Here is a 16,039-nt window from a genome sequence, read left to right on the forward strand (position 1 = left end):
AGAACTCATGTACACAATTTTCTTTTTTTAAGCTTTTGTTAATTTATAGAGGAGTATTACGTGTCCAGCATTACTCTTTTCGATATCATGTATGTTTTTCGAAACGTTTTGAAACTCGCAACTTTAAATTTTTAGAACTAATCGTGTATTTTATAGATTTTTATTTGAAGGATGTTAAATATTCCAGACTGAGAAAATCACCTTTAAACGAACAAAGATCATCAGATTGGTGATGAGAATATTTTGAGAGAAATACTCCAATAGCTCACATTGTGATCATCAACTTCCGGAAGGTTTCTGCATCGTTTGCGCTGCTTGGGCTGCAAGCATAGCGTCCTGAAGAGTCATGTTGTTCTCCCTCATCAACATGCTGATGAGTTGAGCATTCCGAGTAATTTGTAGATGTTCGACCTCGGCTTTGTAGTTTTGCATTTCAAGCAAATGCTTTTCTTTCTTTGAGGATAAGTTGAATGAATGTTCTTCAAGTTTCTTCCTTTCGCTCGATAGTTGAACATCAGCCATATCAAGTTCGATTTTGGCCTTTCGCTTACAGTCTTCTTCGTTCAATGTAGGTCTATCGGGCAACATAGTGACAGCCACATTATCTGCTAAACGTGATAAATGATTTAATGCTTGACTGGCCTGTTGTGAGATGGGCCCTTGAATAGTATCTAACTGTGCATCTAATGGGTTATTTTTAATGAGATCCTGAATGGAATCAGCCGAGCCTGACTTTCTATTTGGGGCATGTTTCGTTGGGGGAACTTGACTCGCTGTTCCTAAAGAAGTCTTCGATGATGTATGTTTCAATGAAGTGGATGAAATCGGTCGTTGATATTGGGTTTGCGATGGTCAAGAAGGTGTGATAGGATTTGAGTCGATTATATCTTCAAAGTCATCAATATCGTTTTTGAACATTTGGGGAATATCATCTTCGGAGTCACCAAGGAGATTTTCATGAGGTAAACAACGAGCTTCATGAGCTAAGTTGGAGTTCGGAGATTGTTCGAAAGGGTCACACTCCAAGTGATAATCATTGTTATGAATTTCTTGATGAGCTAAATTCGAGTTTACTGAATGCTCCCGTGAAAGACGCTCGCTTTGAGTGAAGGTTTCTTTGCCGTCATCAAGTAAACTGTGAGCGGCGGCAAGCCTCATGTTACCGTGTCGTGTCTCAAACACAGGCTCCAGCTCGAAATAATACTTGCATTTTTTCAAGATGGGTGCTATATATACGAGAGCGATTGGACTCAGAAAACCAAACTCAATGCCTCATGCTCATGAAAATCGATGCTTACCGAGAGCAGCCTTTTCCATACTGAGCCATTTCGGATCATCATCCGCCAAACCCTCATTCGCCTTCATTTCAGTGGCTGTGTTCCAACTTCCAGATCCAGTTTGGTTACGTACATTGTTAGCATCACGCCAAGCTTTCTCTAAACGTGCGATCTGCAAGTGAATACAAATTCAAAGGTGTTGAGAAAGTTTCAAAGTCATGAAGAATCAAATACAAATAACAAAAGTACCTTCTTTTTAATTGAAGTTGCATCTCGCCATAAGATGCCATTCTTGATCAAGTACTTCTCGATCTCTTCAGCTGAACCTCTCTTTTCTGTTTTGTTAGTTTTGTATCTAGTAAAGTTGTCATCGTCCGTGAGCCAATTGATAAGTAAGTACATCGAAGATTTTCCTTCGCCATTATCATCGTTTTCCCAATGAATCGTAGTTTTGTGATCTTCGTCAGCATTTTCGTCAGAAGACGTCGAATTATCGTTATCGTGTTCAGTCTTCTTGGTCTTCTTCGACTTATTCGACTTTGAGTTACGAGATTTGGCTTTAGCTGGAGGTTTTGACTTAGGAGTAGGAGTAGGAGAAGCTTTTGCTGGAGTTCGTTTAGCACGCGCTTTTGCCGTAGGTTCTTTTGAGCGCATCTTCTGAGAAGAGTTGGTTGTTTTAGAATTGCCTGACTGAGCAAGTTGGATTGCTCCAGTCAGCACTTGACTGAGAGTGGAAGGGTTGATTTGTAGAGTGCCTGGTGTCAAATGAGAACCGGAGAGAACTTCGACATCCCCTTCGGAAGAAGGGTTGGTGGAATCCGATTGAAGGGTATCAGAATTAGTCATGATATGATAATTAAGTGGCTTTATTGAGGAGTGAATTGAGATTAATTGAATTGAGATGATTACGGCCTGGGAACTGGCCAGTGATCTGTTGATTTTTTTTTTTGCCAAATTTCAACTCGTGGCCAGAAAAAAAAGGGATCTGGATTTCTGGCCACGCGGCCGGATTTTCGGCCGGATTTCAACTTTGTATCCCCTAATTGTAACCGATTTGCGCTGACTTCCTTACATGACACCGGGTGACCTTTAGTGTTCCCGGTTGTGAATGGGTTTAAGGTTGCGAATCATGATGATCCCAGTAAAATACTTGATTGATCAAAATGAATGAGAAATCCGAACTTGATTTATGATTGCCACTGGTGGCCAAAGGCACAACATCATCTGTGAGGTCCATTGGGACAGACGACGCGGTGTATGAGCTAAACACAGGGCCGGGAAATACCCGGGCCCACTAAGCAGAGAGATAATACAAATCCGGAAAATTTTCAATTTCACAATTTGGTATACCTCTCAACGCTCATACACCTCAGCTAGAATTTACGATTCTTAAAGCGCTAAGACTTCCAAAATAGAAATAACAAAGTTTTTCATTTTCAAAACAAAGAAGACATGGACGGCCAAGATCAAGGATCAACACAAGCATTCAACAAAGACGTGAACAATATTCTGATTCAACATGAAAAAGAAAAAGGAAAAATTGAAGAAGGAGGTCAACGCGGCAGAGGAACAAGCAAAGCAACTAGAGGAAGAGGTAGAGGAAGCAGAAGAGGAAGAGGAGGAACAGCAACAACTAGGAAAACAAGAAGTATAACGAAAGGAAAAATAAGAGAGCCGAGAGAAGAGCTAGAAGAGGAAGATAATGAGGAAGGAAGCGAGTTGTCAGATATTGTGAGTGTAGGAAAGATGGAGGAGAAGGAGGAAGATAGAGAGGTGGAAGAGAAGGAGATAGAAGAGAATGAGGGAGATGAGGACATCATTTCATTAGGTAAGTTCCAAAGAATAATATCAGACACCCACTTTTCATATATCCTCCACACATCCTTTCACTCCTTCATCAGAAAATCATCAATCAAGAGAAAAGACTGCAACCACACGGGTGGAACAGATCTCAGAAAACGTGGCTAGATGTAGAAAGAGAGAAAGACCTACAATAGATATTGAAGTTAAAAAAGCTTGAATAGAGAAATATCTCTGGCTAGATAAGATGTGTATATTCTTCAGCTTGAATAGAGCAAATGGCTCTGGCTTGAATAGGGAGATGTAACCCTGGCTTGAATATCTTGATATAAGATCAAAGATAAGATGTGGTTAGAGCAAAGGTGTGAGACGACGTGTTGTGATGATAAGCCGTGTGATGAAATAAACCGTGTCGAGAGTGATAACGCTACAAGATAGCTAACGTAGTCGTGTTTTTCTGTTGTGTAATTTGGTGGTGGCAAAAGACAAAGCAGAGTTTGTTGCCGAGAACGCACATATTGATAGAGAACATGAACAATACCTAGCGGAGCTAACGAGACTCTATCGAAAGGGGAACACCGGCAGATATGACATCCTTGACAAAGCTTACACCAAATGGTGCAAAAGAATAGGAACTGATCCGAGAGGTATCAAAATGTTAGATGCGTCGAGTGAAGAAGAGGAAGATGTAGAGTCAGGTGCTGGGAAAAGGAAGGCGAAGGAGTGCGGTACCGAGAAGTCGTCGAAGATAGCTAAGAAGATGAATCACGGGAAGGTGTTAACACACCGATTGATAGACCTAGCCCCTTACTGGGATAATAGGATGAAAGCCTGCTTTGGTTACGTACCACTTACAATCTTCGTACCGGCGTGGCTTCTGGCAGACAAGAATCACATGTCGAATTGGCAAAAACAAAGTTCTTCTTGCTCAGACGTGGTGGCGTATGTAGGACTAAGAGTGCCGAGTGAATGGAGACAGAGTTTCTTGATGTGGTCAACTTTGTTTCATTTGTATGTTCAATATTGGAGGATGAAATATCAACAAGAAGAGATTGCTTGCAGGCTGGAAGAGCATTATAAAATTGTGTTAGATATAAAGGCAAAAAACCATGACGCGTTTGCTCCTGCACTGAGGTACGACATAACTCACCGAACGAACGTGTTCAGCCACACACTTGAAGATGGTTCTTTATCGGATGTCGGAACTAGGAATGAAGAGCTAGTAGAACAAGCTATAATAGATTCAAAAGCGAACAAAGATCACCGGTATTTTGACAACCCGTATATCATAGGTGGTGTGATGGAAAATGTGAACCCGGCAACGGGCAGGTTTCAAGTTGGTTGGGATATGATATCGAACGGAGATGAACAAATCACAGCAGTGACTGGTGGAAGGATGTTCTCCCATTTAGCGCCAAGCGGGAGAAATCAATCGCACGCTCCGACCGGTCAGTTCTTCGGTGAAGTGAATGGGCATTATGGCAATCACCAGCACGAGTCAGTAGAAGGAGCAGGAGGTGTGAATTTTCATCAGGGTAGTAGAGGAAGAGGGAAGCGCGGCAGAGGTTTTAACAGAGGAAACGGAAATAGAGGAGGAGGTACGCGAGGTGGCGCGCCCTCAGGCCCTACGACTGTAGTGAACGGGGTAACGGTACCAAAGTTCGGTCCAGGAGCGTTTGAAGCGGTTAAAGCGGCGAAGCAAGCCGGAGTAAGTGGGAATAGCGCAGGAACACAGTGAGTAGGAACATCATTATATCACCTTTTCGTTCTCTGTGTTAGTGAAAGAGAATGAGAGAAGTTGCAAATGTCAGCTATGAAATGGAAAAATATGCCCCCATGTCATGAGTCTCCTTGTTAGATGAGATGAGCGCAAATTGTGAGAAACCAAGAATGTTGCTGAGACACACCTGAATTTGCCATTGATCGCGTTCCAGGTCGTCACGAGTGAGAACGTTGACAAACCAGTCGAGCGCGACGATAAAAGATCAACCTGAGAGGATAGAGGAGATCCTCAGCGAGAAGGCACAGCCAGCCTTGTTGTCAAGAGAGGAGGCGCAGGAAAGAGATGGTGAACGGACAAGGAATCGAGCTACTGAAGTCGGATGTCGGAACTTGACGAAATGGCCGGTGAGAGCAAGGTGTGAGATGGACATCAAGAGGTGGAGAGAGTTGGCTAGAGAGTGTGGAGTCGAAAGAGAAGTAGGAGGAGTGATAGAAGGCTTGATAGAAGGGTTCACGCAAGGAATCCCGGAGCACTATCTGGGGAAGAAAAGGTGGTGGACACCGGACAACCATAGCTCAGCCCTAGCGGTGAAAGAAAAGATAATGAGGAACTTACAGAAAGAGAAAAACGCGGGAAGAGTATTTGGTCCTTTTTCACATGAAGAGGTATATAAGAGGTGGGGTTTCTTTAGGACAAACCCGATGGGGAGTGTGGTTAACAACAACGGCTCCCTACGGATGATAAATGATTTATCTTATCCGGTAGGAGATGAAGAAATACCTTCAGTCAATTCGATGGTAGACAAGCATGAATTCGACACATCATGGGACGACTTTTATGCGGTAATTAGATACTTCAGAGAACATTTCCACGAAGTCCTATTGATGGCAATATATGACTGGGAGAAAGCTTACAGACAAGCCTGCACAAAGGAAGAAGAGTGGCGTTACCTAATGATAAAGGACTTTTACAACAGAATATGGATGGACATAGCTGTGCCATTTGATGGTGTAGCGGGATGCGGAACGTTCGGAAAGGTGGCGGACGCGTGGAGGTTGATAGTTCAGAGGAAATTGAAAATAGACCGAATATTCAGATGGGTTGACGACAATATGATTGTGAAAGTCAAGGGTGATAAGCTGATGATCGAGGACGTAGTAAGATTGAGCACGGAGATGGGCGTGAAGACAAACCAGGAGAAACTGAGAGAATTTATTGATGAGCAAAAGTATTTGGGGTTTATCTTCAACAGACGCGATAAGACGGTGCGGTTGCCGGAGGAGAAATTAGCGGAAAGATTGGAAGCGGTAGAGAAAATGTTAGGTGAAGGACCTTGGGGATTGAAGGAAGCAGATTCGGTTATCGGGAAGATCGCGCATCTAATGTACATTGTACCCCATATGAAGCCGTACATGAGAGGTTTGTATGCGTGGCTCAACCCGTGGCAGAAAACGAACGCCAAACGGTTCTTGCCGAGAGCGGCGAGGTGTGATTTACAGAGTTGGAAGGAAGTGTTGGAAACATTTGAACCTAGGCGAATCATCCCTGCGGTGGAACCAGAGAGGATAGGATGGGTAGGTGATGCAAGCGGATTCGGTTTAGGAGTTGTAACAGACCTTGGTTGGGTGAGATTCAAATTGAAAGAAGGTTGGCCGACGATCGGATTGAAAGACGATGAGACACGTCGTGACATTGCATGGGCCGAAACGGCAGCAATAAGATTAGGTTTGCTGTTGTTGGAAGTTTCGACCGATACGAGAGGACGAAATTTCTGGGTAAAGACCGATAACACAACCACAGAGTCTACAATCAATAAACGAAGGTCAAAAAGTGAGCAGGTGAATGAAGAGTGGAAGAAGATTCAGTCCTTACTCTTACGCCTACAGTGTGATATAACGGAAGAAAGAGTTGAATCCGGAGACAACGAGGCGGACGGTTTATCGAGAGGCCTGGAAGAGGAAGACCAAGTCGGAGAGAGGGTGAAGATAGAATTACCAGACGATCTAAAATTATTATTAGTGGAAGCATGATTTCAGCGAAGACGGAACAGAAGATCAAGTTATTTTTACAAAACGCAAGAGGAGAAATTAAGTGGAGAGAAAATTGTATTCAAACTCACATGTTATCAGGAGGATGGGCGGAATCGACGCTTATCAATTATAATAGCGGTGTATCAAAATTATTAAAATTCGCGCAAGAAAAAGAATATGACAGGAAACGATTGTTACCGATGTCGCTAAGTGTATTATATGAGTTCGTAGTTTGGGCAGGAAAGAAGCTAGAAGGAGACGGGAAGACAGGAAAGAGCAATCAGGACACGACGATTGAGGTGGAGACATTGAAAAAGTATCTTACAGGAATAAAGTGTTGGCACCTATTTCACGATGAGGAGTATCCTAAGTACGACCCCTTGAAGCTTTCGATCTTGTTAAAATCGTCAAAGATGGCAGAGGCGGTGATTAGAGCGTCGGAAAAGGAAAGGAAACAGCCGGTTATGTTGAGGCACCTCCTCCAGCTGCTGAGGAAACTGTCAAATGGAAGTAAGAGAGATCAAGTTGCGCTGACGGTAGCGCTGGTAGCTTTCTGGGGAATGGCACGTTTGGGAGAGTTAGTGTCAGACGATAAAGGAAAGAAGTTGATTCAATTCAGGGACTTACAGGTAACAGGACAAGGAAAGAAGGTCACAATCGCCTTACATAACGCAAAGACGGCACAACCAGGCCAGATACAATACATCAAATTAAAAGAGCAACAATTGTATCTTGACGCTACGTCAGCGTTGTGGAGGATGGTAAGCGATAATCAAACGGGTCCGAAGGACCCTCTATTTTCCTATTTAGAAAATGGACAAAGGAGTGTCATATCAAAAGCAAAGTTGATAGGGATCTATAAGAGAATTTGGAAATCAAGCGAAGAAGGTTCAAAGCTATCAGGCACCTGTGCCTACCCGACGGGTCGGGTCTAAGTCGATAGGAAACGTGTCTTTCCTATCGACTATTAGCCGAAACGCCCCTTTCCGACGCGCCGACTCCCCGACGCGTCGGACGCAAAGCCATTTTTGAGTTCTCCTTCCATCACTAGATGAGCTAGGAGCACCTAAAACATCATCTACGCCCATGAACTGGCATATGGTCAAGGTCCACGTGTACCCGTGGGTGACGCTGGAAATCAGAATCACACTGACGTGAATCTGATTCACATGAGTGTGAAACCCATTCACACCTATGTGATTCCAAGACATCAAGACAGACCACAGGTCCAAATCACACATATGGGATGGAGCGCCCCCAAATCAATGAATTTCACATATAACTTCCACATTTAGATCAGAATTACACCAATCTGACATTCACATCCATGTGAATCCCAATCACACCCATGTGATTCTGACACATAAAGAATAACCCATGGATCAAAATCATCAGTATGTGATGGAGGGTCCCTGAATCACACATGTGAAATTCACATATACCTCCTACATTTAAGAGAGAATCACACTTACGTCACATTCACATCTATGTGAATGCCAATCACACACATGTGAATCTGGCACAGAGACTAATCCACGGATCAAAATCCCACATGAGCATTTCACATGTACCTCCCACATAAGTTTCATTCTAGAATTTAACTTACTATCACTATCAGAGTCATATAACAACCCCGGAAAAGTACGTTACAAATGCATGTAAAAACCCCTACATACGCGTGAATCCGAAATTAACCCACCAAGGGTGAACATCATATATTTCATCATTTTCACCGGGTAAATGTTCAACCCACAACTTCACATCTGCGTGAATGTTTCACTTAAATGTGAAAATGTTTACTTATGGAAATTCCCTTCACCCATACGTGATTACATATGGGTGAATTCCATTCACCCATGTGTGAAAATATGGGTGAATGGAACACCCATGTGTGAAATAAAATACATATTTTCACACGTGGGTGAATGGAATTCACCCATGTGTGAAAATATGGGGGAATGGAGCACCCACGTGTGAAAGAAAATACATATGGGTGAATTCCATTCACCCATATGTAATCATATGGGTGAATATAATTCACCCACTTGTGAAAGCAATCACCCAGAGGTGATCACATATGGGTGAATTCCATTCACCCACGTGTGAAATACAATACATATGGGTGAATTCCATTCACCCATATGTAATCATATGGGTGAATATAATTCACCCACTTTTGAAAGCAATCACCCAGAGGTGATCACATATGGGTGAATTCCATTCACCCACGTGTGAAATAAAATACATATGGGTGAATGGAATTCACCCATATGTAATCATATGGGTGAATATAATTCACCCACTTGTGAAAGCAATCACCCAGAGGTGATCACCATATGGGTGAATTCCATTCCACCCACGTGTGAAATAAAATACATATGGATGAATGGAATTCAGCCATATGTAAGTCACCTGGGTGAATATAATTCAGCCACTTGTGAAAGCAATCACCCAGAGGTGAATCCATCAAAACAGGTTGATACCATACCTTTCACATCACTCTCATTTTCAAGTCCACAGCTGCGTGAATGTCTCACCCAAATGTGAAAGTGATCACATATGGGTGAACTCCATTCACCCACATGTGATCACATATGGGTGAATTCCATTCACCCACGTGTGAAATAAAATACATATGGGTGAATGGAATTCACCCATATGTAATCATATGGGTGAATATAATTCACCCACTTGTGAAAGCAATCACCCAGAGGTGATCACATATGGGTGAATTCCATTCACCCACGTGTGAAATAAAATACATATGGATGAATGGAATTCACCCATATGTAGTCATATGGGTGAATATAATTCACCCACTTGTGAAAGCAATCACCCAGAGGTGAATCGATCAAATCAGGTTGATCCAATACTTTTCACATCACTCTCATCTTTGGGTCACATTTCCTCCGCCTGACGCTGATCATAAATCTTCAGAACTTAAGATATTAAGAAGTTTGAATAACAAGACAAAAAGAAATATATAACAGAATCCTAAAACAATTAAAAATTTGTATCCAAACAGATCCTAACTTTTACGTTTTCTTTTTTCTTTTTTAGCTAACTGGACAAGAAACATTCTTCATAATACAAGCAGGTCATCAATCATCACTGGAGATCACATCCCTTTCAACATTTGGCCCGGTGATTGAGTTGCATTCTTTGCGCCAATCTCTGTAAACTTTGATATTGTCAGCAAAGTAACACCCCCACTCCCTGGCTTGAGGAGAACTCAAATTACGCCATTCTGGATGAATGTATGGAATGGGTAGGTTTGGAGCAAACTCTAGATCAAGCGATATGCAATGAGTCCCGTGGATGACACCCAGAATGATCGGCCGGGTATTTCCTAGTAGTGGGGCTGATAAAAATGGCGGTATCGTGCAAGAAGAAGGGATGTTGGCCGAGTATGAGATAACTGTTCTTTTGAATGTATTTGCTATGATACAACAAGCTGCTGGCATTGGATACCACAACTTCCGGGGAGCGTGTTTAAGGGGGTTTTCAAGAATCTTGATCATATGGGAGATATTGAGGTCCTCCTCGCTGAGCATCGGTAAGGCCTTTTCATACCACTCGTAGTTCCTCCGTACCTCGGTAGCCATCGCAGCTCGCACCTCCACAGCATCGATTTCCGGCCGTCCAAGTGAAACCGCGACTGAAGCAAACGCACAAAGCCCATTACCTTTCACATTGGTTGCGAATTTCACAAAGGGGTACAGTATCGTAGGAAGTGTTTTTAGAAAAGACCATTTCTGTTCGACGTCAGTCAGTAAGTATAATGCCTATTCTGAGATTGTAAGACACTTACAATCAATGCTCGCTCCTCTGGTGTGGCATTCAAGAGGAGTTCTTCTTTGGTTTTTTTTTGGTTTTTGGTATGTTCTTTTGCTGCAGAGGTGATGTTTTGTAGGGAAAACTGATTAATCCCATCAATCTTAAATAATAATTCATGTTGACAGATGCATTATCATTATAATACAATGACTTACAGGTTCTGCCCGTTTGGCCCTCTTGCTTGCTGGCTGATCCTAACCCGCGAAAGTAAGTGTCAGCAAGATGATGAAGTCCTCGCAATGCGTGATTCACTTACTTTCTCAGAAGTAATTGAATTAACTCGTACGGATTTACGAGTCTTCGGTACACGTGCTAACTCATTGATATTATCAGAGCGGGTGGCCTTCTCCACACGAGCCACCTGTGAATTACGAGTGGTAACCGGCGAAGAAGGGTCGCCTTGAGAGGTGAGAGGCGAATCAAGTCGAACATCAGCTGGTTCGGTATCATCATTATCATGCTTCTTCCTGCTAGAAACTTCAGTTTCTTCTTCTTGATGAGTATCATCGCAGGCGGTGTGATCTTCTTCGCAGTTGACGGAATTGGTTCGATTATCTTTGGATGGTATAAGATCTTCCGGTATTTGTTCTCTCGCATTTCCCTATAAAAGGTATATCACACACGGATATGGATTCAGAACACGATGAAAAGCATGATCATAAAGTTTGATACACCAACCTCGCTTTTATCTTCAACATTTTGTGGTGTTGGAGATTTAGTTGTCCTCTTAACCTTCCCTTTTCCCTATAAAAGGCAAATAAAACTTCAGAACATGTTAAAAAGCTTGATCATAGAAGATCCTATACCAACCTTGGTTTTATCTTCAACTGCTGCTGCTGTTGGAGATTCAGTCTTCTTCAATTTCTTCGTTTTTACCTGAAACAATCACCAAGCAAAAAAAGGTTCAATTGTCAGCGAACTCCTGTCTAAGTCTTGAACATGAAAAAGAAATACAACACGAAGGAACGACATATAACACACCTTCTCCTTCTTTGATTCGACTTTGTCGTGTTTTGATGTCTCGCAAAGACCCCTGGCAGCTTCACAATCCCTCAAAAATCGTTGCATGAGCGATCGACGTGAATCGACGTCCAGCTTCTTCATCTCCTTGATCAGAGTGTCGTAATTGTCCAAAGGATCTCGATCATGGTTCTCGGTGTTGTCATTGTCAGATTCCATAGTTAGGTCGAGGAGTATGGCATCGCTTCTTTGTTTTCGTTTCTTAGGGGGCACCGATGTGAGAGAAGGGAGCTTAGGTGGTTTAAGGTTGGGAATGGGCCCATGGTCATGACTGTCATGATTGAGAATGATGGTCCAACTTGCATCACTTGAGATATACTTGGCTGATACTCGAAACGGACAGGTCGGAATCGTAATCGAAGGATCTTTCGAAGCAGCCAGGGTCTGCTTTTGATTCGGGCCAAGAATACATTTCCACTTGATCATCCTTGGTTTTGAATCGAGGGATGATAAGGCATATTGATTCGCACTGGCAAATTCCTTGAGAAAGATCTCGGCGGCAGCGCGGCTCGGGTAAGAACCTCCAGCTGGAGGTGACGGAATTTCGGCATTTGGTGTTTCGGCAGAAGTAGTAATATCCTCGGCGGGTTCGTTCGTAGTTCGCAAGCTTGGATCCTTTGTGGTGACATCCACAGCTGGTGATTCACTTGGGTCCATGTTGTGATGAGGGATGAGTCGAGGTGAGGTGTTGTTTTTGATGAGGATGATTCGTGGGTGTGAATAGGTCTGAGTTTTCACCCCAGCGGTTTGAAGGAATCTACCCTACATTTCACACATATGTGATTCTCACATGTGAAATAGATCAAAATATGTAATCAGATCACATAAATGTGAACGAAATTCACATACTTAGACAAACCAATCACCCGTATGTGATTGCTCACATTTAATATGTGAAAGGTCACATATATGTGAATATGTTTCACAAATGTAATTCACATATATGTGAATTACATATTACATATGGGTGAATTCCTTTCACCCATGTTCCATTCACCTATATGTGAAATAAAATATCACCCATATGTGATCATTATTCACATATGGGTGAATGAAAGTATGTGAGCTTTCGCATTCAATATGTGAAATTTCATCACTTATGGAATTCACCCATATGTATTTTATTTCACATATGGGTGAATCCCTAAAATAACATTTTATTTGGTGATTTTCATTTCCTCATATTCCATTCACCTATATGTGAATGAAAATACATATGGGTGATTGGAATATGGGATGGGTGAATGCCATTCACCCATATGTGATTCATTCACATATGGGTCAATTCCATTCACCCATATGTGATTCATTCACATATGGGTCACCATATGTATTTCATTTCACATACGGGTGATTCCCTAAAATAACATTTTAATTGGTGATTTTCATTTCCTCATATTCCATTCACCCATATGTGAATGAAAATTCTTTCACATATGGGTGAATGGAATATGGGAGAATGGAATATGGGTGAATTCCATTCACCCATATGTATTTTCTTTCACATATGGGTGAATGGCATTCACCCATATGTGATTAACTGTATTTTCTTTCACATATGGGTGAATTCCATTCACCCATAGTTAATCACATACGTGTGAATGCCATTCACCCATATGTGAATGAATCACATATGGGTGAATTCCATTCACACGTATGTATTTGTCATTCAAAGTCTCACAAAGACATTTTTCTTCTACCCGGCACAATCACACATAGGTGACTGAATGTTATATATATGTGAGTCTCAATCACGCCTATGTGTTTGAGAGTCACATATATGTGACTGTTCTTTGCATGAGTATAAACTTCATTCACATATACATGACAGGTCATCACGTTATGTGAATGAAACTCACTATCATTCACATAGATGTGAATAGCTTTGACATCTATGTGAGTCACTTTCACATATTTATATTCCCTACGCTCATATATGGTTTTCTAAATCACGAATTAATGTAAATATGTCATTTACATTCTCTCTTTTCAATTTCCAAAATAAAAAAAAACGTTTCTTTATAAATCTTTCTGTTCAAGGACTCTAATATTTAAATTGGATAGCCTAGTAGACAATCAGCAAGGTCAGCATGTTGACCTATCAAGACGGGTTTGACAGGTCAAATCTCTTACATTATCATAATCAGCTCCCATATTATTTGTTCGAATACCTACATTTGCTACAGAGTTAGTCCACCGGGAGTTTGGTATTTCAGGGGTACAAATGATATACTAGAAAATCCGCAAGGTCAGTCCAAGATCTTCATAATCGGTGAATTACTTCATAACTGACTTTATCATATTGATCCTGGGTTGGGTCGAAATTTGCCCAAAATCTTTCCATCGTCTCACCATCGATACTGATGGTCTTGCCTCGGTAGGAATGATGATGTATCCTGGAAATATCGTATTTCAAAGGGATCCAACGGCCAAAGGTGAAGGTGGAGTCGAGCTGATTCATTTCAAAGGGTGTGAAGATCTTATGTTTGTAGCCGGGAAGGGTGATAAGCTATGGATGAAAGACCTCGGATCAGATATTGGTTCGATTTCTCAGACCTAACTCAAATAACTCATTTTGACAACCCTAACCCACATATATATTGGTCTTTCATATCCCATACATACCCCATGGTTCCCATACATACCCCATGGTTTTCAGATTTCGATCCAAGTGGGTTAGCCGCTCTTCGATGCTATAGTACTTCGATATTGATCAAAGTCCCATTTCCCTCCACCCCCAGTTTGCAGCTGATTTCTCCTTCGTTGTCGGACTCCGTGCTACGAACCGGGAGAATTCGGCCATCTGTTCAGGGTCAAAGATCTGGTTCTTTCATCTCTATAATCGCTATACCTCTTAGCTTTGGATCGTTATACTTCTTTTATTATCTTCACTACAAATCAACCTGAAGAAGCGATCGTTATACTTCTTTTATTATCTTCACTTCAAATCAACCTGAAGAAGCGATATATTGATAGATCCCAGTGCAATAGGTGAGTCTATTTCCAACTTGGTTAGTTGATTTTCGAACATTCACTTGTAGTTGTTTTTGCTGACCCGAACTAATATGCATTTCGAAAACGGTGGTAATGAAACTCACATCACACGATCGATGTAGGTTCGATCGTAACCTGTCCGTTTGATAGTTTATCACCTCCACCGATCTCTATATCCTTTGGGTGAGTATCGATTCTCTGTGCGTAGTAATCAGAGTAATGGTTTTATATATTAATCTGATCAATATATCATACCCGACGATTTTTAGGTTCGATTTCTTGATTTAGTTCGAAGCCATATCTACTCTACGAATCCAGCATGAGCCGACAAAGAACGAAACTTCGAAAGAAGAAAGCTGGCATACATGTTCCAGGTTTCAAGTCAAGATCATCGCCGAGCTATTACAAATCAAGAGAAAAATATCGCAAAGAGAAAACAATCGGAAAACCATATTGCCGTCATCACGCGAAGCGAACAAAACTCAAAAGACAACTCGTCGAAGAACTAGGTTTACCAATCGATACTAAATTCATCTTCCGTTATAGTATTATTGATAGACCTTTAGAACGGCCTGCTAAGATTTTAATCGACTCTGGTACTGTTGTGGTTATCAATAAAAAAGATCTCTCCATAGTATTGATAGTGCGATGTACTCCTTTTCAAAATATGGATATGGAACTCAGGAAGAAATACGATCACTCATTATCAACAACTTTTCTTCATGCCCGAGCGAGAAACCAGTGTAAGATACATAGCTCTTTGCAAAAGGGGCCTTTAGAAGAAGGTGAAGAGGAAGAAGAGCCTCTGTGTGGGTGGATGGGATGTACTGGTTGGCGAGGTGGATGCGAGAAAGATAAATCAGCAGGTATCTGTATTATTTTCTTTATCATCTTTCTGTTACCGAGACTTCCCGTATTGATTTCAATGCTTCGATTTGAATAGGTCCCTATTCTTTAAACTCTTTCACATCAGCGAATATAGGAAGAATTCAGACGGATAAAGAACGGATGGAAGAGTTCCATCAGATCCGAGATTTCTGGGCCGACCGTTTTTCTACTTGTTCTTTGAAAGTATTCAAAACAAATGTTGCTCTTGCTTTGAAAGCCAAAGTTCCCGGTTTCCATGAGTTGAAATGGCAATTAACACAGAATGGGTTGGTATTTGCTTCGAATTTGGTGGTAACCTGTGATGGTTTCCACAATCATTCACATACCGACAAAGATCATACCAGGTATGCCTTTGGAATGTGGGGATTGATTATACGTAGTACTGGAGAGCCATACGATAAGGAGAAAGGCATCAAAATTGGAAAAAAGGAAGGTGTGAAGCTTGGAGATGTTAGAGGAGCAAGATTTTG

The 16,039-nt window shown here is 41.7% G+C and overlaps 1 protein-coding gene across 1 annotated transcript; it reads left to right on the top strand.

Annotated features, from left to right (window-relative positions):
• Positions 1-2,729: 2,729 nt before the first annotated feature.
• Positions 2,730-4,815, top strand: MELLADRAFT_102400 (uncharacterized protein; the record flags this gene model as incomplete). Its single annotated transcript, XM_007405009.1, has 3 exons — positions 2,730-3,105; positions 3,563-4,211; positions 4,407-4,815. 3 exons carry the CDS (start codon positions 2,730-2,732, stop codon positions 4,813-4,815), a joined length of 1,434 nt encoding a protein of 477 aa, XP_007405071.1.
• Between the last annotated feature and the right edge of the window lie 11,224 nt (positions 4,816-16,039).

This window comes from Melampsora larici-populina, assembly GCF_000204055.1.
Source record: "Melampsora larici-populina 98AG31 unplaced genomic scaffold MELLAscaffold_3, whole genome shotgun sequence".
Classification (NCBI taxonomy): Eukaryota; Fungi; Basidiomycota; class Pucciniomycetes; order Pucciniales; family Melampsoraceae; genus Melampsora; species Melampsora laricis-populina.